The 24,706-nt window shown below is 40.3% G+C and overlaps 1 protein-coding gene across 1 annotated transcript in view; it reads right to left on the bottom strand.

Moving 5' to 3' along the window:
- LOC128687468 (sodium-coupled monocarboxylate transporter 1-like) overlaps nt 1-24,706 on the bottom strand; it is a 79,042-nt gene that overhangs the window by 25,117 nt on the left and 29,219 nt on the right. Inside the window, exons 6-9 of the mRNA XM_070084024.1 lie at nt 21,763-21,903; nt 14,201-14,419; nt 10,215-10,333; nt 9,743-9,897 (exon numbers count right to left, since the gene is read on the bottom strand). Of these exons, the coding sequence (XP_069940125.1) occupies nt 9,743-9,897; nt 10,215-10,333; nt 14,201-14,419; nt 21,763-21,903 (634 nt within the window). The remainder of the gene's footprint in view (nt 1-9,742; nt 9,898-10,214; nt 10,334-14,200; nt 14,420-21,762; nt 21,904-24,706) is intronic.

Here is a 24,706-nt window from a genome sequence, read left to right as displayed (position 1 = left end):
CGGCACGTTGGCCAAAATATATCCTTCCACGCTCTTCAAAGTGGTGCATGTATCGTAACAGTACAGAATTCAGAGCAAGCTCATGCTCTCTCCTGAGTCACTTTCATAGATAACATACCAGTCACCATTCGTAAGCATGCTACTCTTAATTCTTGCAGTGGTACTGTGGTCTTACTGTGTACCGTTGTACGGAGTGATTTTTTTTGTCTTGCAGCGAGGATATTTTAGAACAGTTAGCCCTTCAGAACCTCCCTATTCTTAAAGAAGATACATACATCCTGCCCGCTCGTGGGCAGAGGCGCTTTCCTAGTAACATCGCTCGTTTAACCTTTAACTGCTGTGAACTTACGTCCTCTGTCTTTATTGTGGGACATCGCCTAGAGGTCCGTCAAGTAGTTCCCACTCCCCAACAGTATCGTAATTGCTGGCGTTTTGGGCACCCCACTAAATACTGCAGATCTGCAGCAGAATGCCAGGTCTGCAGTGCAGCAGATCATTCCAATACATCTTGTAGTCTTCTTCCCTCTTGTCTCAATTACAAGGAACCTCATCCTTCCTTTTCACGCCATTGCCAGGTTTATCGTAATGAACGAGAGATCCGTCATCCTAAGGAATGTGAGGGCCTTACACTATGGCTGTCTCTCAGCTCCACCTTCAAGGTAAACTTCCTCGTGTCCCGTATGCTCGGGTAGCCTGAAGACCTCCAACCTCGACAGTCCTCCCGCTTCTCAATGCCTCTGCATCCATATCTTCCAGGGTTGCCCCAGCTTTTAATTCTTTTGAAGTTTTATCCTCTGACACTCCTACCTCTGCACCACTTCCTACTTTTATTTCTTCATCTCGCTTGCTTGCTTCTCAGTCTACAAGACCTCACAGACCTACACTTTCTTCGCATCCATCACCTGTACACAGTCTATCTTCTACCTTGGAGCCTAGTTCTCACCCCCTTTCCAGCTCTCACATGAAGGTGGAGGTTCACTCTCCTCGTGTAGTCCCCTCTTTCCCCCGTTTTCCTCCATAGTTACCCTCCAACCTCCTTCCTTTCCTGTTACACTGCAGGCCTCTTCTACCCCGGCCAACGCATCTCCAGTTTCATACTCCCTGCCCCCCCCCCCTCAGACCTCTTTGGTTGCCTCCATAGTTACTCTGACCTTCACTTACAATGCCTCTCCTGTCTCTGGCATCATGGCATCCTCAGCTTCCTTAACAACTGAGACGTTAGATGCTGTCTCCAGCTATACTGCGGAGACGACACCCCCGATGGACACCATCGCGCCTCCTTCTACCCCTTCTATTTCACAACCCTCACAACAATCTATTACTCCGCAACATTCTAATTCTTCTTTGCTTACACGCTTACCTTTGCCCCCACATGTTGACTTTACAAATCCTGAAAGCCCATAGGTTTTATTGTTTCTTATTGTTGCCAATTTTATTTCTGTACATAATGTCTTTCTTACAATGGAATATTCTTGGCCGTAGGGGCAGTCGAGGAGAACTCCAAGTGTTGCTTCCGCAGTATGTGTTGGGTTGCAAGAGCCCAAAATTCATTCTGCTGTCATTCGCCCCATTTTGGGCTATGTGCTGTTACATTCTTCCGATCCTTTACCTGACGAATCATTTAATAAAAGTGTACTTCTTGTGTGCGTTGATATACCGTTTCAACAAGTTTTTGTTCGTTCGCTGCTGCATTATACTGCAGCTCATATTTATTTACACAGATGGTTTACAGTTTGCTTTCTTTATCTTTCTCCCTCCCGTGCATTCTGTATCTCTGATACCACGTTTTTAATTTCTTCTCTACTGCCACCCATCTTGTTGTTGGGTAATTTTAACGCTCACCATCTCGCTTCTCATCCTCTTCATGTTTTAAATACAATTGCTTCTACCCATTTTGACTCACACTCAGTCTCTCTCCAACACTGATCTTTCTCTCTCCAACACTGATCTTTCTATCTGTTCCTCGCCCATTGCACTTGATTTCACATGGTCTGTTCTTCCAGATTTACATGATAGTGATCACTTTCCTATCTTTCTTACTTCTACTACATATACCCGACCGTTTATAGCCCTTGTTGACAATTTGCTCGAGCAGACTGGGACTTATACTCCCATCTTACCGCCTGTTGCGAGGACCCCCTTTCTTCATCTATTGATGAACTTGCGCACCAATTTTCGACCTTAGTCCTAACTGCGGCGACGCATTCTATCCCCCAGACCTCAGGAAGGCATTCTCAGACGTGTACCTTGGTGGTCTCCTATATGCGCCCATGCGGTGGATTTAAAACATGCTGCGTGGGGCTGTTATCAATATAATCATACAATGAAGCATCTGTTGGATTTTAAGTGGGCAAGGGCAGTTGCTTGCTTCATCACCCTCAACACTAAACACGCTTGTTGACGAGACTACATGTTTACCATTACCTCGTCTTCCCTTACATGCGCAATTTGGAAAAAGGTGCGGAAATTGTGTGGTAAGTGCATTCCAGACCCAGCTCCCCGTTTTGCAGGTTGCTGGGGTTGATGTTGCAGAACCTCTAGAAGTGGCCACAGAAATCGGGAATTATATTGTCCGTATCTCCTGAGGGCTTCACCTCTCCCTCATTTCTTGTGTCTAAGCCTACCAAAGAGCAGTTGCTCTTAGATTTCTCCTCCGATGGATTGGAGTCTTATAACGTACCTTTTACTCGCCTAGAATTGGAGTCCACACTTTCCATTTGCCAGCCGTCTGCAATGGGACCTGATGATATCCACATCGGTATGCTACAACATCTCCATTCTATGGCCCTTCCCGTTCTTTTACGTCCTTTTAATCTTATTTGGGAGCGAGAGGTTCTCCCTCATCAATGGAAATCGGCTATTGTACTACTGTTTCGCAAACCGGGCACCTCGGGGCTTAACACCTCTCACTATCGTCCTATTGCCCTGACCATTGTGGTCTGCATGGTGATGGAACGATTTTTGAATAGACATCTGATGTGGTTCTTAGACACTCACAATAGCCTTTTCCCTCGCCAGTGTGGCTCTCACAAAGACCCCTTGCTCCACTTAGATACATGGCATATGACACCACTTGGAGATATAACATTCTTGCCCAAGCCCACGCCTTAGGCCTCTGCACTAATCTACCAAACTTCATCGCTGCTTTCTTGTCCGATAGACATTTTCGGGTCTGTATTGGTGCCTCGCTTTCCTCAACAGTACTCTTTTTCTCTTAGCTATAAATGACCTGCCTTCTGTTCTTCCTTTGCATATTTGGTCGTCACTTTATGTTGATGACTGTTCAACTGCCTCCCAGCATACATAAGGGGGATTACCAACAGACCCCTGGCAGTCTTCAAGCTGGCACTGGACAAGCACCTAAAGTCGGTTCCTGACCAGCCGGGCTGTGGCTCGTACGTTGGTTTGCATGCAGCCAGCAGCAACAGCCTGGTTGATCAGGCTCTGATCCACCAGGAGGCCTGGTCACAGACCGGGCCGCGGGGGCGTTGACCCCCGGAACTCTCTCCAGGTAAACTCCAGGTAATAGCTTACTCAGGGTACTGACTGTCGACTAGTAGCAGCCTCCCTTCAGGTTGTGATAGACCGAGTCTCCCATTGGACCACTTGTCATGGCTTTAAATTTTCTAGTACAAAAACCCGATTCATTACCTTCACTAGACGTCTGCTGATTCTGGACAGTCCATTATACTTACATGGCTCGCGTATTCCAGCATGTGATACGGTCAAGTTTCTTGGCCTGCTTTTTGATCGCCGGCTGACGTGGAGACCACATTTCTTCTTTGAAGACAACTTGCCATGGTCGGCTAAATCTCCTTAGGTTCTCGCACATCGTTCATGGGGAGCAGATCGTCGCACTCTCCTCTGTTTGCATTCCACTCTAGTCTTGTCCAAGCTAGATCATGGTGACTAAGTCTATTCTGCGGCCTCTCCCACAACTTTTTCTAAGTTTGATCCCATTCACCACCAAGGTCTCCGTCTGTACCTTGGTGCCTTTCGTTCATCCCCAGTTGAAAGCCTCTATGCAGAAGTGAATGTTCCTTCCCTGGTTGATCGTCATGATGTTCATTGGCTTCGTTATTTTGTCCGTGCTCATGATCTTCATGTTCCTTTCATGTATAGGTTAGTCTCAGACATTAGTAAGAACCCACTGTTTATTCGACGCCCCTGCCTACTCTGACCGTTTTCTCTATGCATTCACTCCGATCTTCTCTAAAGTTGCCTTCCCTTGTACATTCATTTACTGTCTGCCTTTTCCCTTCCCCCTTAGGAAGTTCTGACAGTTCATGTCTCTTCCCCCACTGCTGTGAGCCAAAGCTTTCTTACCTACGCCTGCTACTCGCCCTCTTTTTCTCGAACACTTCCGGTCACATGCTCATGCCATTGCTGTGTATACAGATGGTTCTAAATCTGCTGATGGTGTTGGGTTCGCGGCAGTTTTCCCTGATGGTGTTGTCCGAGGCCACTTGTTGGACTCAGTGTTTTTACTGCAGAGTTATATGCCATCTTCGTAACGCTTCTTCGTATTACATGTCTCCTTTGACGTTCGTGATCATTTTGGATTCCCTCAGTGCTTTACAAGCCATTAAACAATTCGACTCCCCTCATCCATTAGTCCTCCATATTCAACAATGGTTGCACTATGTGGCTAGCAAGAATAAAGATGTCGTTTTCTGCTGGGTCCCTGGTCACGTTGGTGTGCAGGGCAATTAGCAAGCAGATGCTGCTGCACGGTCAGCGGTGCATGATCTCCCGGTTTCTTATAGGGGTATTCCATACAGGGGCTATTTTCCAGTCATCTCTGCCCGTCTCTGCTGCCGTTGGCAACAATGGTGGTCGGGCATACCCTGTAACAAATTGCGCTCTATTAAACCATTTAGGTTTGTGGCCATCTTGCTACCACCGTTGCCGTTCTTGGGAGACTGCGCTCTCTCGGCTCTGCATTGGTTGTACACACCTTACCCATGGGTATCTCATGGATAGACGCTCTGTTCCTCTCTCTGTGGCTTGTCGGGTCCCTGTTTCAGTTCTTCATTTCCTTGTTGATTGCCCGATTTACCAGCGAGCTCGCAGGATTTACCTCCAACGCCGCCACCGCCCTACCACTCTTACTTTATCTTCTCTACTTGCAGACGACCCCACCTTTGACTTACAAGCACTTTTTTTACTTTTTGTCAGCAACTGCCTTATTATATGAACTTTGACACATAACGCTTAGCATCCCTTCCATCCCTTCCCTTTTCTTCCCTTACCTCTGACTTAGCTTACAACCCAAGACCTGATTTAAATAATAAACTGGAGATTCTATGGTTTGAAGTGCTGCTTCCCAAGACCAAACCCATCTTAGTAGGAACTAGTTACCGCCCTCCCACCCAGGACCAGTTCTTAGAAGACTTTTCCAGAGTATTGTCCGGACTTGAAAACAATTGCGAGACAGTAATACTGGGCGACTTCGATATCTGTTTTCAGCAGCAAAATAACGGGCTATGCAAAAGGTAGAAGCAAATTCTAGGTTTAAATAGCTACACTCAACTAATTAATACACCAACCCGGATCACACAGTTCTCAGCCACCCTAACTGACCACTTTGTAACCGCGCTGAGAACATTACTCAGTCAGGCATCATTACCACAGGTCTCAGTGATCATTTCATCATTTACTGCACCAGGAAAATCACTAGGGATAGGATAGGCCTACACAGGACAATAAAAATAAGGTCAACTAGAAACTACAGTAAAGAAACACTGGTAAATAGGCTACACAATTGTGACAAGTTGCATGGACGTAAACGATGCCTGGGAAAAACTCAAAACAATGTTCACTACCATCCTTGATAATATTACACCAGTTAAAGAGGATAGGATTAAACGAAGAACTGAACCCTGGATGACTACTGAAATATTAGATAATGTGAAATTCAGAGACCAGCTGGATATTGCAGCACTAAATGAGTTCCAAAGGGTGAGGAACAGAGTACAGAGACTTATAAAAGGAGCAAAAATTGAAGAGTATAAGCATAACCCCAGAAAGCTCTGGCAACAACTAAAACAGTTGGGGTATAGCCATAAGCCAGTAGATAGGTCTAACATAGTACTCACTATCGATAATGAGGTATGCCACGAAACATCTAAGGTGGCAAATTGCTTTAATTCCTACTACACATCTGCTGCATCAACACTAGTAAGTAAACTGCCAGCTGCATCAAATACCTTTAACACAGTCTCTGATAAGTTTCAAACATACTATACCAATAAAGGGGTAACCCCAAACAGTTGTCAACTAGTAAGTGTATCTCATGACTTTATTCAAAAAGAACTAAGCAGGTTAAACCCAACTAAGAACACAGGCCCTCATAACATCCCGTCTAAGTTCCTAAAAGATGGTGCTTCTGAACTGTCAATCCCTATTGCTCACATAATAAATCTATCAATCGCCACTAATACCGTACCGGAGGGGTTCAAGGAGGCCAAAGTTACTCCTATCTTCAAGAAAAATAGTAGGTCTGATGTCAGCAACTATAGGCCTGTTAGTATACTCAGTATAATATCTAAAATTCTAGAGAGGGCGGTGTACTCTCAAGTAGTTAAGTACCTTAATGACAACAACATTCTCTATAGCAGCGCTGTATAGCCCTTGTGGCTTAGCGCTTCTTTTTGATTATAATAATAATAATAATAACATTCTCCATAGCTATCAATCGGGCTTTAGAAGATCCTACTCAACCGACACCTCCCTAATTAATCTGATGGATTACCTGAGAACTGAAATGTCAAAGGGGAACCTCATAGGTATGGTAACCTTAGACCTGCAAAAGGCCTTCGATACTGTCAACCACAATATATTATGTAAGAAACTTCAAGCTATCGGTATAGGTTCTGTAGACTTGTTTAAGTCCTACCTTAGCAACAGGAGACAAATAGTCAAAATCAACAAAACGGAATCAGAACCCCTGCCGATAACATGTGGAGTTCCCTAAGGTAGTATTCTGGGTCCCTTATTATTCTTATGTTATGTCAATGACATGCCTATCAGTGTCAAGTGCAAGCTCCTACTGTATGCAGATGACAGTGACCTGTTAGTGTCAGGTAAAGACCCACAAGATATAGCTAATGTTTTAACACTGGAACTGGAGTCCTGCAGCAAATCTTTAGTAGACAACAAATTATCATTACACCTCGGGAAAACTGAAGCCATTCTCTTTGGCACGAAACATAAACTGAGAAGGGTAAATAATTTTAATGTCCAGTGTAATGGGGAGCCCATCACTTTGGTTTCATCAGTAAAATATCTGGGAATCCCCTTTGACCCATGCATGTCAGGAGAATTGATAGGGAACAGTGTAGTAAAGAAAGCGAATGCCAGACTGAAGTTCCTGTATAGACAAGCACAGTGTCTACCTACTGAGGCACGCAGGACCCTATGTCTAGCCCTTGTACAATGCCATATGGATTACGCTTGCTCTTCATGGTACTCTGCCTTGACAAAAAAAACTGAAAGATAGACTGTAAATCACCCAGAACAAAATCGTAAGATTCATCCTGGGGCTGGGACCAAGAGAACATGTCGGCCAGGATGAATTACAGCAGTTGGATATGCTGAATGTTGAAGACAGAGTAAAACAACTGAAGCTAGATCATGTTTATAAAATTGCTCACAAACAGTGTCCAGAATATCTTGCTGTCAATTTTGTCAAGGTTGGGAACCAAAGCAATCATAGTACTAGGGGGAGAGAGCACAACTTTGTAGTACCCACAGTCATTGGCCAGGCTTCAAACACCTTTTATTGTACAGCAATAAAGGAATGGAACAGACTACCCGCACATGTCAAAGCCAGTCATAGCATGAACCAGTTCAAAAAGAGTGCCAAAAGGTGTCTGATGAATTTAGCTACAGAAAGGGAGGGGAATGATTTTCTATTTTTTAGCTCCCCTCAAGGAAGGTTCCTTGATGCTGGTGAGGGGCTCTTGATCTAGGGAACTGGATCTGTGCTCCAGTTCCCTGAGTTAAACCTGAATACCTTCCATCCCTCCCCCAAGAACTGTATAATCCTATGGGTTTAGTGCTTCCCCCTTGATTATAATAATAATAATAATATTTTTTAGCTAACATACGTGTAAATTTTACCTTATTCCTAGTAATGACCCTCGTATTGTAGATAGTCTTAATGACCCTCGTATTGTAGATAGTCTTAATGACCCTCGTGTAGTAGATAGTCTTTTTAGTATGATAATAAGATGTTATCTTCATTATAGAATAATAAGAAAATATTATAACCTTTATATTATAATAAGGTAAAAGGACCCCAATGGAAATAAGTCACTCTGTCTGACTTTTTTGGGTTATCCCAGGTTCTCTTCACATATGCTGCTATGTATGATAATCCTATGTAACTGTATTTGTGTATACCTGAATAAACTTAATGATCCCCGTTCCACCTAGCTGATTATAACCTTCGCACTACATTCTGCCCCGCAGCGCTGTATGACCCTTGTCGGTTTAGCGCTTTCTCTGATTATAATAATAATCTGCATAACCATGGACTTTCTACATGCACAACTAAATGCTACCCATCTCTGTGCAAACACTGTAACATGTAGAAATAAATCTTCGTCTTTGTCTATAACAAATAACAAAATCACCCGAAGATTCGAACCAGCCAAGGAAAACAGTTAACTGAAGGCATACAAAGTATTGATATGCCGTTTGTGATTTTGCACCAAAACTAGCCTAGCAACCTATTGAACCCTTGTATGTACCAATGTGCATAGTATAAAATAACTTAGTTTACCCAAATGGAAAGAAAAAAATAATTTCTGCTAGTGAGCCTGGCAACTACTATCAATTGATACCCCTCATGGAAGGTTCCTTGATGTTGGTGAGGGGCTCTTGATTTAGGGAATTGGATCTGTGTTCCAGTTCCCCGAATTAAGCCTGAATGCCTTCCACATCCCCCCTCCCCTGGGCGCTGTATAATCCTACGGGTTTAGCGCTTCCCCTTGATTATAATAATAATATCAATTGATACGTTCTTAATCTCGCTTTTTTTTGGGGGGGGGAAGCTGTTAATCAACAAGTTAACACAGCTATATGACACTTATTATATTTCTATTAGTCCTTTCATATTTACATATATAAAGTATATAGTCCTATACAGCCTAAATAGACCAGTAGTTAAGGGAGGTTGTTTGGACCTGTGTGACTCTCAAGAAATTTTAGATTAAGTTTAACATCTCTATTATGCACCCCCCTTCAAGGGAGGTTCCTTGACGCTGGTGAGGGACTCTTGACCTAGAGAATTGGATCTGTGCTCCAGTTCCCTGAATTGAGGCTGAATACCTTCCATTCCCCCCACAGGAGGTTATTCCCTACGGGTTTAGAGCTCCGCCGCGATAATTTATTATGCACCCCATACCCATCCCATGGGCGGTAGTCAAATGAATTTCTAAGTGATATGTTTACGTAATAAGCCTTCATGAGCTTTCTAGATTAGACCTGACTAGCATGGGCTAGTAGGCCTATTGCAGCTTTTCCTTGTTTTTTGTCCTTATATTCTTTCTAAGAATTTTTTTAAGTATAGTTTACTGTTTTCCTTCCTGTAACATTTTTTTTTTACCTCGCTGAATTTTACATACATTGTAAGCAAATTTATTCAGGTACAGGTATACATAAATACAACTGCATAAATTACATAAATTATCATAAGCGTCATCAACATTTACAAAAAGTTTTACTTTTATTTTACCTTGGCGTTGACCCAGGGTGTACAGATTCCTGCCAGAAAGACCCCAGCCATAGGACCATATAAAGCCCCATTTAAGCTAAGCGCCACTTGCAAGATGTTGCCCAGCATCCCAGCCACCAGTCCCAATGCCACGCCTATTGCTCCACCTATGACAGCTGGTGAAAGAAATTGTGTAAAACCATAGTCAAGTTTGAATAAATCAAAGCCATAATCTTTAAAGGGGTGGATCATTTTAAGCCAGGGAAAAGACCCGGTCAGATGACCAGAAGCTCCAGCGGCTGGTCATCATATGACAAAGACCCGCGTCAGGAAATACTTATCCTGTTTCCTGATAAACCTTACCTAACCTAACCCGATTGATTTGAAGTCTTATTGAGCAGTTATTAAGCCAAACGAGTTTAAATAATAGTTAAAAAAATCTATTCGAGTTGTTTTTGTGTACGTTTGTGTGTGCGTGTATAATAAAACTTACAGAGTAATTTGAGGATATTGGTTGCAGTTTTCTCACTCTTGTCCTTGAAGTAACTAGAGTCCTTTAAGAAGTCTTCCCAGATCAAACAGGCCAGTGAGTTACCATAGCTTGAGAAGGAACTGTGTAGAGAAATGGTATTATATATAACTTTTTTTCAATGATCTGACTTATTATTATATGCTTATGGGGAAGGGCTCCTCATGTAGCTCCTAGGTATTGAGATATGATCCAAAAATATGAGAGTAGATGGAAGTGCCCTGGATCAAATGCTATTCACTCATCAAGGCACCGCTCTCCCTTGTAAGGCTATCCAGCTTAATGTAATGTTGAAACGCCTGACATCATATTCACTTTTCTTTCAATATTGAGGAGTTTTTCAACACGAAAACGACCAATTTCTGTGAAAATAGTAAACTTGTATTATCCTAATCATGAAAGCAAATGGAATTTGAAATTCATCATTTCAATGTTTATTTAGTCAAATTAATAAAACAACACTTCTCCAATTATAGTACTATTTGTCCAATATATTATGTTCGAAATTTTCTATTTATGCCTTTCGCATGCATCAAGGTACCGGGGACTAGGGTTATGCAATATAGCAACACCTTTCTCGGATCGTAAAGCTACTGAAATACGTCTAGTTGAAATAAATTATACACGTGTTAATTCACAAAAAAGTATATTTACATGTAAAATAATTTAAAATAAAATTGGCGTGTCTGATCAATACTTCAAAAAAAAAGTAATTCATGCCTACATTCAGGTATATACCTGCGCTGTCTGGTGCACACAAGCTTTACCAAGTACAAACATGCATGAACTCAGGTATACACGTGCAAGTTTAGGTGTCTATATTTTACATTCTGGTATACACATGCATACATTTAGATGCATACATTCAGGTTCACACATGCAAACAGTCAGTTGTATGTATATACTATATATATATATTATATATATATATATATATATATATATATATATATATATATATATATATATATATATATTATATATATATATTATATATATATATATATATATATATATATATATATATATATATATATATATATATATATATATATATATATATATGCATCTACCTTGGCTAATACCTATCTCCAATACACCAGGGAAGAAGGAGGGGCAGCTGCCAGCTTCAGGGAGTCCCAAAAGTCTAGAAAATATGGAGAACTTGCCCATCATTATATGTTTGTTCCCATAGGCTCAGAGACCCTTGGCTCATGGGGAAAGAGTGCATCTAAATTCCTTAAGGAGCTGGGAAAAAGACTCATCAGGGTAACTAGGGATCCCAGGGCAGCTAGTTTTCTGTTCCAGCGGCTCAGTGCGGCTGTTCAAAGGGGTAATGCCTGCTGTATTTTGGGCACACGCCCCAGCTCTGAGGAGCTGGATGAGATTTTCGCCTTATAATCGGTGATACACACGTAACAACATGTACCGTATATGCCACCTTTATATCAACAATGTATCTCTTAAATCTTCTGTACCATATTATGTAATAAAATATACCTATTAGTAAAAAAAATATATATATATATCAAAAGATGGGGTGGTAGGGGAAGTGGAATATTCAAACGGCTTCAGGAAGAAATCCAAATATTCTTCCTTGAAGCCTTTTTATCCACTTCTCCGAGGCTATGGGTCCCACAATATATATATATATATATATATATATATATATATATATATATATATATATATATATATATATATATATGTGTGTGTGTGTGTGTGTGTGTGTGTGTGTGTGTGTGTGTGTCGTGCCGAATATGTAAAACTGGTCAATTAGCAAGAACTCATTTAAAATTAAGTGATTTCTAAAAAAATTCTCTTATACGTTTAAAGATATATTTTTTTCATTTATGTTAATGTAAAAAAATTTAATTTTGCACCAAAAGAATCTTAGAAAACTTACCTAACCTTATTATAACAAGAGCAATTTATTTTAGTCTAACCCATCTAAATATATTTTAGATTTGTTTACAATAATTTAATACTAAACAAACACAGTGAAATATATTTTTTTCGTTAGGTTCAGAATGATCTTGGCGAAATTATTGCTAGAAAAATGACAGGATGGATAATGAGAACCTTCAAAACTAGGGAGGCCAAGCCCATGATGACACTCTTCAGGTCACTTGTTCTATCTAGGCTGGAATATTGCTGCACTCTAACAGCACCTTTCAAGGCAGGTGAAATTGCCGACCTAGAAAATGTACAGAGAACTTTCACGGCGCGCATAACGGAGATAAAACACCTCAATTACTGGGAGCGCTTGAGGTTTCTAAACCTGTATTCCCTGGAACGCAGGAGGGAGAGATACATGATTATATACACCTGGAAAATCCTAGAGGGACTAGTACCGAACTTGCACACGAAAATCACTCACTACGAAAGCAAAAGACTTGGCAGACGATGCACCATCCCCCCAATGAAAAGCAGGGGTGTCACTAGCACGTTAAGAGACCATACAATAAGTGTCAGGGGCCCGAGACTCTTCAACTGCCTCCCAGCACACATAAGGGGGATTACCAACAGACCCCTGGCAGTCTTCAAGCTGGCACTGGACAAGCACCTAAAGTCAGTTCCTGATCAGCCGGGCTGTGGCTCGTACGTTGGTTTGCGTGCAGCCAGCAGCAACAGCCTGGTTGATCAGGCGCTGATCCACCAGGAGGCCTGGTCACAGACCGGGCCGCGGGGGCGTTGACCCCCGAAACTCTCTCCAGGTAAACTCCAGGTAAACACAAATTTTCACTTGTCCTATATGGCAAGATGACCGTTGCTCTTTAAGCCAAGATCGCAAGTTCTGCCTATTCGGCACGACATATATATATATATATATATATATATATATATATATATATATATATATATATATATATATATATATATATATATATATATATATATATATATATATATGTCGTGCCGAATAGGCAGAACTTGCGATCTTGGCTTAAAGAGCAACGCTCATCTTGCCATATAGGACAAGCGAAAATTTGTGTATGCAATAATTTCGTCAAAATCATTCTTAACCTAACGAAAAAAATATATTTCACTGTGTTTGTTTAGTTTTAAATTATCGTAAACAAATCTAAAATATATTTAGTTGGGTTAGACTAAAATAAATTGTTCTTGTTATAGTAAGGTTAGGTAAGTTTTCTAAGATTCTTTTGGTGCAAAATTAAAAATTTTTACATTAACATCAATGAAAAAAATATATCTTTAAACGTATAAGAGAAAATTTCAGAAAGGACTTAATTTTAAATGAGTTCTTGCTAATTGACCAGTTTTACATATTCGGCACGACATATATATATATATATATATATATATATATATATATATATATATATATATATATATATATATATATATATATATATATATATATATATATATATATATATATATATATATATATATATATATATATATATATATATATATATATATATATATTATATATATACATATATATATATATATACATATATATATATATATATATATATATATATATATATATATATATATATATATATATATATATATATATATAAATATATATATATATATATATATATATATATATATATATATATATATATATATATTATATATATATACATATATATATATTTATATATATATATATATATATATATATATATATATATATATATATATATATATATATACACACACACATTCAAGTGTATTATTATTATAATCAAGAGGGAAGCGCTAAACCCAGAGGATTATACAGCGCCTGGGGGGGGGATGTGGAAGGCATTCAGGCTTAATTTGGGAAACTGGAGCACAGGTCCAATTCCCTAAATCAAGAGCCCCTCACCAACATCAAGGAACCTTCCTTGAGGGGTTCATTCAAGTGTAGACATGAATTCGCAGATACGACCATGATGCAGTAAGTACTACGGGTACACGTGAGGTCTGACCTGAGTACCCCACCGTATACAGCAGCGACGAAGATGCCCGGTACCCCGGGTAAGGAGCTCAGCTTATCCATCACCAGGATGGGCAAGATCTGGTCAGGCTTACTTATCCTGCCAGATGTGAGTGGGTCACAGTCGCTGTAGACGGCATAAGCCACCAGACCACTAAAGTAGAAGAGCAACCACAGGAAGTACAGTCCAACGGTGAAGGCGACGCAGAGGCTGCAATACAAGGCGGGAATAGAATGTTGCTCCTCGTTGGATCTCTGCGATGAAATATAATTTAAATTGAAACATGCTGAGCGGGTTTACATTAGAGATGGTATTATGATGTGCAGACTGTTATATATTTTTTTAATAAAAAATTAATAAAAGAAAAAGATCGAATTTTGAGTAAAAGCAACTTCACCAAAAAAAAAAAATAACAGAATGTCCTAATGCAACAGCCACACCCAACGTTAACTAACTCGCCCGAGTCTCGCCGAGGACCACCATTCAGTAATAGCCCAAGAAACATTCCCTTCAAGAGGATCATCTTGAAGCTGTTTAAAGCTCTTGATCCAGGAAACTGGAAGTACCCTCTCCTTCCTTGTCCCCTGAAGGATGGTTGGTTCCTTGATGTCGGCGAGGGTCTCTTGATCAAAGAAATTTTACCTGTTCTTTCCTTACACGTATTAAACCTTATTGCCTCTCATTCCTCCAGGCGTTATATGATCACTGTGAGTTTAGCGCTTCCCATAACTTTAACATTACAAAGATGGATCTACAGGCTACAGTTAAGATCTTTTCATTCTTTCATTTTTTTCTCTGGTAAAGGATCCCGAGTAACTGAAAAACTCGGCCAATCATTTTCCCATATATAATGTCGTGCCGAATGGGTAAAATTGGTCAGTTAACAAGAACTCATTTAAAATGAAGTCCTTTCTAAAAAATTTCTCTTATACGCTTAAAGATAAATATTTTTTTTTCATTTATGTTAATGCAAGAATTAATAATTTTGTACCAAAATTATCTTAGAAAACTTACGTAACCTTATTATAAAAAACGCAATTTAATTTAGCCTAATCCAACCAACTATATTTTAGATAAGCTTACAATAATTTAATAATAAACAAGCACAATGAAACACATTTTTGTCTTTAGGTTTAGAATGATTTTTGCGAGATTATTGCATACACAAATTTTCACTTGCCTTATTCGGCAAGAAGAGCATTGCTGTTTAAACCAAAATCACAAGTTATACGTATTCGGCAAGATATGTCGTGCCGAATAGGCAGAACTTGCGATCTTGGCTTAAATAGCAACGCTCATCTTGCCATATAGGACAAGTGAAAATTTGTGTATGCAATAATTTCGCCAAAATCATTCTGAACCTAACGAAAAAAATATATTTCACTGTGTTTGTTTAATATTAAATTATTGTAAACAAATCTAAAATATATTTAGTTGGGTTAGGCTAAAATAAATTGTTTTTGTTATAATAAGGTTAGGTAAGTTTTCTAAGTTCCTTTTGGTGCAAAATTATAATTTTTTACATCAACATTAATGAAAAAAATATATCTTTAAACGTATAAGAGAAAATTTTAGAAAGGACTTAATTTTAAATGAGTTCTTGCTAATTGACCAGTTTTACATATTCGGCACGATATATATATATATATATATATATATATATATATATATATATATATATATATATATATATATATATATATATATATATATATATATATATATATATATATATACTTGGAGTTTACCTGGAGAGAGTTCCGGAGGTCAACGCCCCCGCGGCCTGGTCTGTGACCAGGCCTCCTGGTGGATCAGAGCCTGATCAACCAGGCTGCTACTGCTGGCTGCACGCAATCCAACGTACGAGCCACAGCCCGGCTGGTCAGGTACCGACTTTAGGTGCTTGTCCAGCGCCTGCTTGAAGACAGCCAGGGGTCTATTGGTAATCCCCCTTATGTATGCTGGGAGGCAGTTGAATAGTCTCGGGCCCCTGACACTTACTGTATTGTCTCTTAACGTGCTAGTGACACCCCTGCTTTTCATTGGGGGGATGTTGCATCGTCTGCCAAGTCTTTTGCTTTCGTTGTGAGTGATTTTCGTGTGCAAGTTCGGTACTAGTCCCTCTAGGATTTTCCAGGTGTATATAATCATGTCTTCTCTCACCCGAGCCCAGTCACACTAGCCAATACTGTAAATACCGAATTACAGAAAATATCTACCTGGATGAGGACTAACAAACTTACACTAAACATTGACAAAACCTACTTCATTCAGTTTGGTAACAGAGCTACAGATGTCCCTCTTAACATAATGATAAACGGATCACCTATCACAAAGCTAACAGAGGGAAAATTCTTAGGAATCCACCTTGATAATAGACTCAAATTTCATACACATATACAACAAATTTCTAAGAAAATTTCCAAGACTGTAGGCATACTATCGAAGATACGGTACTATGTTCCACAGTCAGCCCTCCTGGCCCTATATCACTCTCTTATTTACCCCTATCTCACCTATGGAATTTGTGCATGGGGCTCAACAACAGTTAACCATCTCAGACCACTAATTACCCAACAAAAGGCTGCAGTTAGAATGATAACAAATTCTCACTACAGGCAGCACACTCCACCAATATTCAATACACTAAACCTACTCACCATACAAAACATCCATACTTATTACTGCACCTATTACATACATAGAACACTTAACTCTGATATTAACCCTCCCCTCAAACATCTCCTTGCCAACCTCAACAGAACACATGACCATAACACAAGGCACAGATCACTCTTTGATGTTCCTCGTGTTCATCTCACACTATGCAAAAACTCAATGCACATAAAAGGCCCTATAATCTGGAATTCATTACCTGTAAATATAAAAGAAACACTACCTGTTTATAAATTCAAGTCTCTACTCAAAGATCACTTACTCACCCAAAACCAAATAAATACTGAATAACTGAACCTTATAAATTGTATATCTTAAATGTTTCTCACAATTATATCACATAAATGTTAAACCTAAAACCCAATCTAACTTTATTATTTTTTAAATACACTACCTAACAGAATCCTTCATATGACCTGTCTATGTAATACTCACTTGTGCTTTATAGTAATCTGTTTACATTAATGTTTTATCACTGACTTCATCATTGCTTAATTAATCTTAAGTTAATTTTAAGCCAGCCCGTAATGCTATGCATAGTATAAGTGGCTTTGGCATACTGCTCTTATCTGTATTTTTTTTTGTACCTCTGTATGTGTGCACAAATTTATAATAAATAAATAAATAAATAAATAAATAAATATCTCTCCCGCCTGCGTTCCAGGGAGTACAGGTTCAGGAACTTCAAGCGCTCCCAGTAATTGAGGTGTTTTATCTCCGTTATGCGCGCCGTGAAGGCTCTCTGTACATTTTCTAGGTCAGCAATTTCACCTGCTATGGAAAATTTTATAGGGGTGATTACTTGTACGTACCTCAACATTACATACATACGAGTAATCTCATTGGGAGACAACAACTATGTTGTTTACCGTAGTCACCCATGTAGACATGTGAGAAAACTTAACCACCTCTGGTCACTGCAGGTGGCCCCTCGACCCTCACAATCTTATCCATATCTATCCTATCTATCCGAGACCAGTACAAATTGGATAGCACCCTCAAGTACGGCGCTACTAATTAATTGTGGACTGTATAGATTATATTAGTTTAACTGAAAAAAAGGGGGGGGGGGTAGGTTACACATGGATACATCCATCAAGGAAAAACATTTGTACATAATCCCACCACTTACCAGATATTCTCTGGTGGTCACTTGATGTAGCTGGATCACCCATAACCTATAAAACATACCTAACTGGCCAGTATCAGTCTGCTATAACTAGAAAGGTTACTTAACTGTGGGTGATTGATGCCCCTTATTTCCTCCATTCACCATCTCATTTCATTGTCCTGCTACACCGACACGGTTCTTATTCCAGCAGGACGAGGTATCCGTTGGTTTGTCCCGGTTTAGAAGTCGTGATTCCATAAAACTTCACTATCCTCGGAACGACCACGCGTTCACTCAGAGCAGGGTAATTTATTTCACTTCCCGCATTCTCTTAACTTAATGTTATTATCACTGATTACATTACCATTCACAAGACGATTTAACGTCTCATAATTATTATACACATTAGAGGTCACTCCATTAAGATCTGAGACCGATGAGTGAGGATTAACTCACGGGTAATTTCCCCTGGACGCATTCCATGGCGGCGCACCCGTCACCCCCGGTCCTACTATTATCCTCTCATTTTACCACTTTATTACGGTGGTCACGTAAATCACGTTCCCTCACTCTTCACCAGGAACAGTAACGACACTTCCTATTATGAAGTGAGGCCTATATTAATCCTTAGGCCGCCGTGAACGCCAATTTCCTGGTCCCATGTTTTCACAGCCTCCTCACTCCATTCAAAACACTCCCGCCTCTCTCTGCCCTGACTCGACCTCTCTCCCCCACACATCCGCGCAGGCGCAGGGCGAACTCAGTTGGTTCTATTTAAAATACAATTTAGAACAACAGTAATGTATTAATCATGTATATTTACATTATAAAAATATATACAGTATAATTATGGGAATTTATTTTCCACACCTGCCTTGAAAGGTGCTGTTAGTGTGCAGCAATATTCCAGCCTAGGTAGAACAAGCGACCTAAAGAGTGTTGTGGAAAATTGCATTTATCTGAATGTATCATTATTTACATAACAATAAATGAACATAGATAATTATTATTTATCAGTTAGACAAGTAGGAATTTGGGACACCTAGGTCGCAAAAAATGTCCCCCTTCGATACCTACCACTGTCATATCCACAAGTTGCTCTGGACCTATTAATTAAATGAAATATACATCACCAGGAATGCTGGTAAATATATAAATTTGTGGACTGTATATTAAAAATAAATGGTTATATATATGCACAATTACATAAAGGAAGGAGAATATCTTAAAAATCACTCACCAATTTAACTGGAGATTAAGTTGTATCATACTCAGGAAACCTCACTGTCTATACATGAAAATAACAACTGGCCAGAGTTATAACATAACAGACTTATCTGAGGTTCCTGGAGTTGTCCTGTCCTGTCGCCTGATATCTCAAGTTATGCAGGAATGCACATCCAACAATTTCGCCTCCTATTTGAGAGGTGTCAGCCCAATTTTAACCTCTAGAGCACGAAAATTCCTTCCCATTACACTAACACTGTATCCAATTCAAATTAACAATGGTGACTCTTCTCCCCAGGCTCAGTTTCCCATTTTCTATGACATAAATGTTATTAAATACAGTATGGCCATCTATATACATATAAATACTGAATTTCTGGAAAATATATACAGTATTTTCCACAAGTGTCATCATGGGCTTGGCATCCCTGGTTTTGAAAGTTTTCATTATCCATCCTGTCATTTTTCTAGCAGATGCGATTGATACAATGTTATGGTCCTTGAAGGTGAGATCCTCTGATATGATCACTCCCAGGTCTTTGACGTTGGTTTTTCGCTCTATTTCGTGGCCGGAATTTGTTTTGTACTCTGATGAAGTTTTAATTTCCTCATGTTTACCATATCGGAGTAATTGAAATTTCTCATCGTTGAACTTCATATTGTTTTCTACAGCCCATTGAAAGATTTGGTTGATGTCCGCCTGAAGCCTTGCAGTGTCTACAATGGAAGACACTGTCATGCAGATTCGGGTGTCATCTGCAAAGGAAGACACGGTGCTGTGGCTGACATCCTTGTCTATGTCAGATATGAGGATGAGAAACAAGATGGGAGAGAGTACTGTGCCTTGTGAAACAGAGCTTTTCACCGTAGCCGCCTCAGACTTTACTCTGTTGACTACTACTCTTTGTGTTCTGTTTGTGAGGAAATTATAGATACATCTACCAACTTTTCCTGTTATTCCTTTAGCACGCATTTTGTGCGCTATTACGCCATGGTCAAAATAGAGCGAAAAACAAACGTCAAAGACCTGGCAGTGATCATGTCGGAGAATCTCACCTTCAAGGACCATAACATTATATCAATTGCAGCTGCTAGAAAAATGACAGAATGGATAATGAGAACCTTCAAAACTAGGGATGCCAAGCCCATGATGACACTCTTCAGGTCGCTTGTTCTATCTAGGCTGGAATATTGCTGCACACTAAAAGCACCTTTCAAGGCAGGTGAAATTGCTGACCTAGAAAATGTACAGAGGACCTTCACAGCACGCATAACGGAGATAAAACACCTCAATTACTGAGAGCGCTTAAAGTTCCTGAACCTGTATTCCCTGGAACGCAGGCGGGAGAGATACATGATTATATACACCTGGAAAATCCTAGAGGGACTAGTACCGAACTTGCAAACGAAAATCACTCACAACGAAAGCAAAAGACTTGGCAGACGATGCAACATCCCCCCAATGAAAAGCAGGGGTGTCACTAGCACGTTAAGAGGCAATACAATAAGTGTCAGGGGCCCGAGACTGTTCAACTGCCTCCCAGCATACATAAGGGGGATTTCCAATAGACCCCTGGCAGTCTTCAAGCTGGTACTGGACAAGTACCTAAAGTCGGTACTTGACCAGCCGGGCTGTGGCTCGTACGTTGGATTGCGTGCAGCCAGCAGTAACAGCCTGGTTGATCAGGCTCTGATCCACCAGGAGACCTGGTCACAGACCGGGCCGTGTGGGCGTTGACCCCCGGAACTCTCTCCGGGTAAACTCCAGGTCACACTTGTCGAAGGCTTTTGCGAAGTCTGTATATATTACATCTGCATTCTTTTTGTCTTCTAGTGCATCTAGGACCTTGTCGTAGTGATCCAGTAGTTGGGACAGACAGAAGCGACCTGCTCTAAACCCATGTTGCCCTGGGTTGTGTAACTGATGGGTTTCTAGATGGGTGGTGATCTTGCCTCTGAGGACCCTTTCAAAGATTTTTATGATATGGGATGTTAGTGCTATCGGTCTGTAGTTCTTTGCTATTGCCTTACTGCCCCCTTTGTGGAGTGGGGCTATGTCTGTTGTTTTTAATAACTGTGGGACGACCCCCGTGTCCATGCTCCCTCTCCATAGGATGGTAAAAGCTCGTGATAGGGGCTTCTTGCAGTTCTTGAGGAACACGGAGTTCCATGAGTCTGGGCCTGGGGCAGAGTGCATGGGCATGTCATTTATCGCCTGTTCGAAGTCATTTGGCGTCAGGATAACATCAGATAGGCTTGTGTTTACCAAATTCTGTGGCTCTCTCATAAAAAATTCATTTTGATCTTCGACTCTCAGTCTGGTATGTATATATATGTATATATGTACGTATATATATATATATATATATATATATATATATATATATATATATATATATATATATATATATATATATATTAAAAGATTTTGTGATTATCCTTTGTTTTAAAACAGTGATCAACAATGAAAAAACCTGTGTGAGGAGACACTCTCCCTTTCCCTGAGAAACATAATGCTTTGAAGTTATGTTTAACTTACCTTTTTGCGGATTGTAGTGTGTTAACAGAGGCAAATCTTTGGTAGGAGGACTGCTGAAAGCCGGTGAAGTATATCATTATGAAGCAGCCCAGGGCAATGGTGGACCATAGTGTATGACGGACGTAGAGGCTTGTCTCTAAGCTGAGGAAGAACACATTAGTGACATAGCGAAGAGGCAGGACCAAGAGTTGCCACTCGACTCCTGCAACTGCAAATAGGTAAGTATATATATATATATATATATTTTTTTTTTTTTTTTTTTTCAACAAGTCGGCCGTCTCCCACCGAGGCAGGGTGACCCAAAAAAAAGAAAGAAAATCCCCAAAAAGAAAATACTTTCATCATCATTCAACACTTTCACCACACTCACACATTATCACTGCTTTTGCAGAGGTGCTCAGAATACAACAGTTTAGAAGCATATATGTATAGAGATACACAACATATCCCTCCAAACTGCCAATATCCCAAACCCCTCCTTTAAAGTGCAGGCATTGTACTTCCCATTTCCAGGACTCAAGTCCGACTATATGAAAATAACCGGTTTCCCTGAATCCCTTCACTAAATATTACCCTGCTCACACTCCAACAGATCGTCATGTCCCAAGTATCATTCGTCTCCATTCACTCCTATCTAACACGCTCACGCACGCTTGCTGGAAGTCCAAGCCCCTCACCCACAAAACCTCCTTTACCCCCTCTTTCCAACCCTTTCGAGGACGACCCCTACCCCTCTTTCCTTCCCCTATAGATTTATATGCTTTCCATGTCATTCTACTTTGATCCATTCTCTCTAAATGACCAAACCACCTCAACAACCCCTCTTCTGCCCTCTGACTAATGCTTTTATTAACTCCACACCTTCTCCTAATTTCCACACTCCGAATTTTCTGCATAATATTTACACCACACATTGCCCTTAGACAGGACATCTCCACTGCCTCCAACCGTCTCCTCGCTGCTGCATTTACCACCCAAGCTTCACATCCATATAAGAGTGTTGGTACTACTATACTTTCATACATTCCCTTATTTGCCTCCATAGATAACGTTTTTTGACTCCACATATACCTCAACGCACCACTCACCTTTTTTCCCTCATCAATTCTATGATTAACCTCATCCTTCATAAATCCATCCGCCGACACGTCAACTCCCAAGTATCTGAAAACATTCACTTCTTCTATATATATATATATATATATATATATATATATATATATATATATATATATATATATATATATATATAAATATATATATATATATATATATATATATATATATATATGTGTGTGTGTGTGTGTGTGTGTGTGTGTGTTAGTTAGTTACCATTTTGTCCTAGGCACATGTCGATTTCTAGGCACATGTCGATTGTGTGTGTGTGTGTGTGTGTGTACTCACCTATTTGTGGTTGCAGGGGTCGAGTCCTAGCTCCTGGCCCCGCCTCTTCACCGGTTGCTACTAGGCCCTCTCTCTCCCCGCTCCATGAGCTTTATCAAACCTCGTCTTAAAACTGTGTATGGTTCCTGCCTCCACTACGTCATTTTCTAGGCTATTCCACTGCCTTACAACTCTATGACTGAAGAAATACTTCCTACTATCTCTCTGACTCATTTGTGTCTTCAACTTCCAATTGTGGCCTCTTGTTTCTGTGTCCCCTCCCTGGAACATCCTGTCCTTGTCCACCTTGTCTATTCCACGCAGTATTTTATATGTCGTTATCATGTCTCCCCTGACCCTCCTGTCCTCCAGTGTCGTCAGGCCGATTTCCCTTAATCTTTCTTCATAGGACATTCCCCTTAGCTCTGGAACTAACCTTGTTGCAAACCTTTGTACTTTCTCTAGTTTCTTGACGTGCTTTATCAAGTGCGGGTTCCAAACAGGTGCTGCATACTCCAGTATGGGCCTGACATACACGGTGTACAGTGTCTTGAATGATTCCTTACTAAGGTATGGGTGTGTATATGAATGAGTGAGATTTCCCAAAATGTTAGTTGTACAGTATAAGCTAGCTACACTGCGTGACAGACAAAATAACTCATTAATTGGAAACCCGCACACTTCTGGTGTTCCCATAATGTGACTATCATAGAATTGTGTAGCAGTACATTACAGGTGTTCCCACATTAGTTAATTATTTTATATTAACATATCGGCCATCTCCCACCAAGGCAGGATGGCCTGAAAAAGAAAAGAATCATCATTTACTCCATCGCTATCTTGCCAGAGGCGCAACCACACTACAGTTATAAAACTGCAACATTACACCCTTCGTTCAGAGTGCAGGCACTCTACTTCACAGCTCCAGGACTCAAGTCCGGCCTGCCGGTTTTCCTGAATACCTTCATAAATGTTACCTCGCTCACATTCCAACAGCACATCAAGTTCTAAAAATCATTTGTCTTCACTCCAATCTAACACATGCGTGCTTGCTTGAATTCCAAGCCCCCTCACACACAAACCTCCTTTACCCCCTCCCTCCAACTTTTCCTAGGACAACCCCTACCCCGCCTTCCTTCCACTAAGATTTATACGTTATCCAAATCATTCTATTTCGTTCTATCCTCTCCAAATGTCCGAACCACTTCAATAACCCCTCCTCAGCCCTCTGGATAATACTTTTAGTAACCTCACACCTCCTATTTTCCAAACTATGGATTCTCTGCAGGAACCATACATAGCTTTAAGATGAGGTATGATAAAGCGCATGGAGCAGGGAGAGAGAGGACCTAGTAGCACTCAGTGTAGAGGCGGGGCCAGGAGCTGAGTCTCGACCCCTGTAACCACAATTAGGTAAGTACACATTGCCCTCAGCCACCACATCTCCACTGCCTCCAACCTTCTTGTTGCAACATTCACCACCTATGCTTCACACCCATATAAGAGCGTTGGTATAACTATGCTGTCATTCATTCATTCCCCTCATTGCTTCCATGGATAA

Source organism: Cherax quadricarinatus, chromosome 11 (assembly GCF_038502225.1).
Source record: "Cherax quadricarinatus isolate ZL_2023a chromosome 11, ASM3850222v1, whole genome shotgun sequence".
NCBI lineage: Eukaryota > Metazoa > Arthropoda > Malacostraca > Decapoda > Parastacidae > Cherax > Cherax quadricarinatus.
The sequence above is the reverse complement of the archived record's forward strand: the minus strand, read 5'-3'. Positions and strand labels throughout refer to the sequence as shown.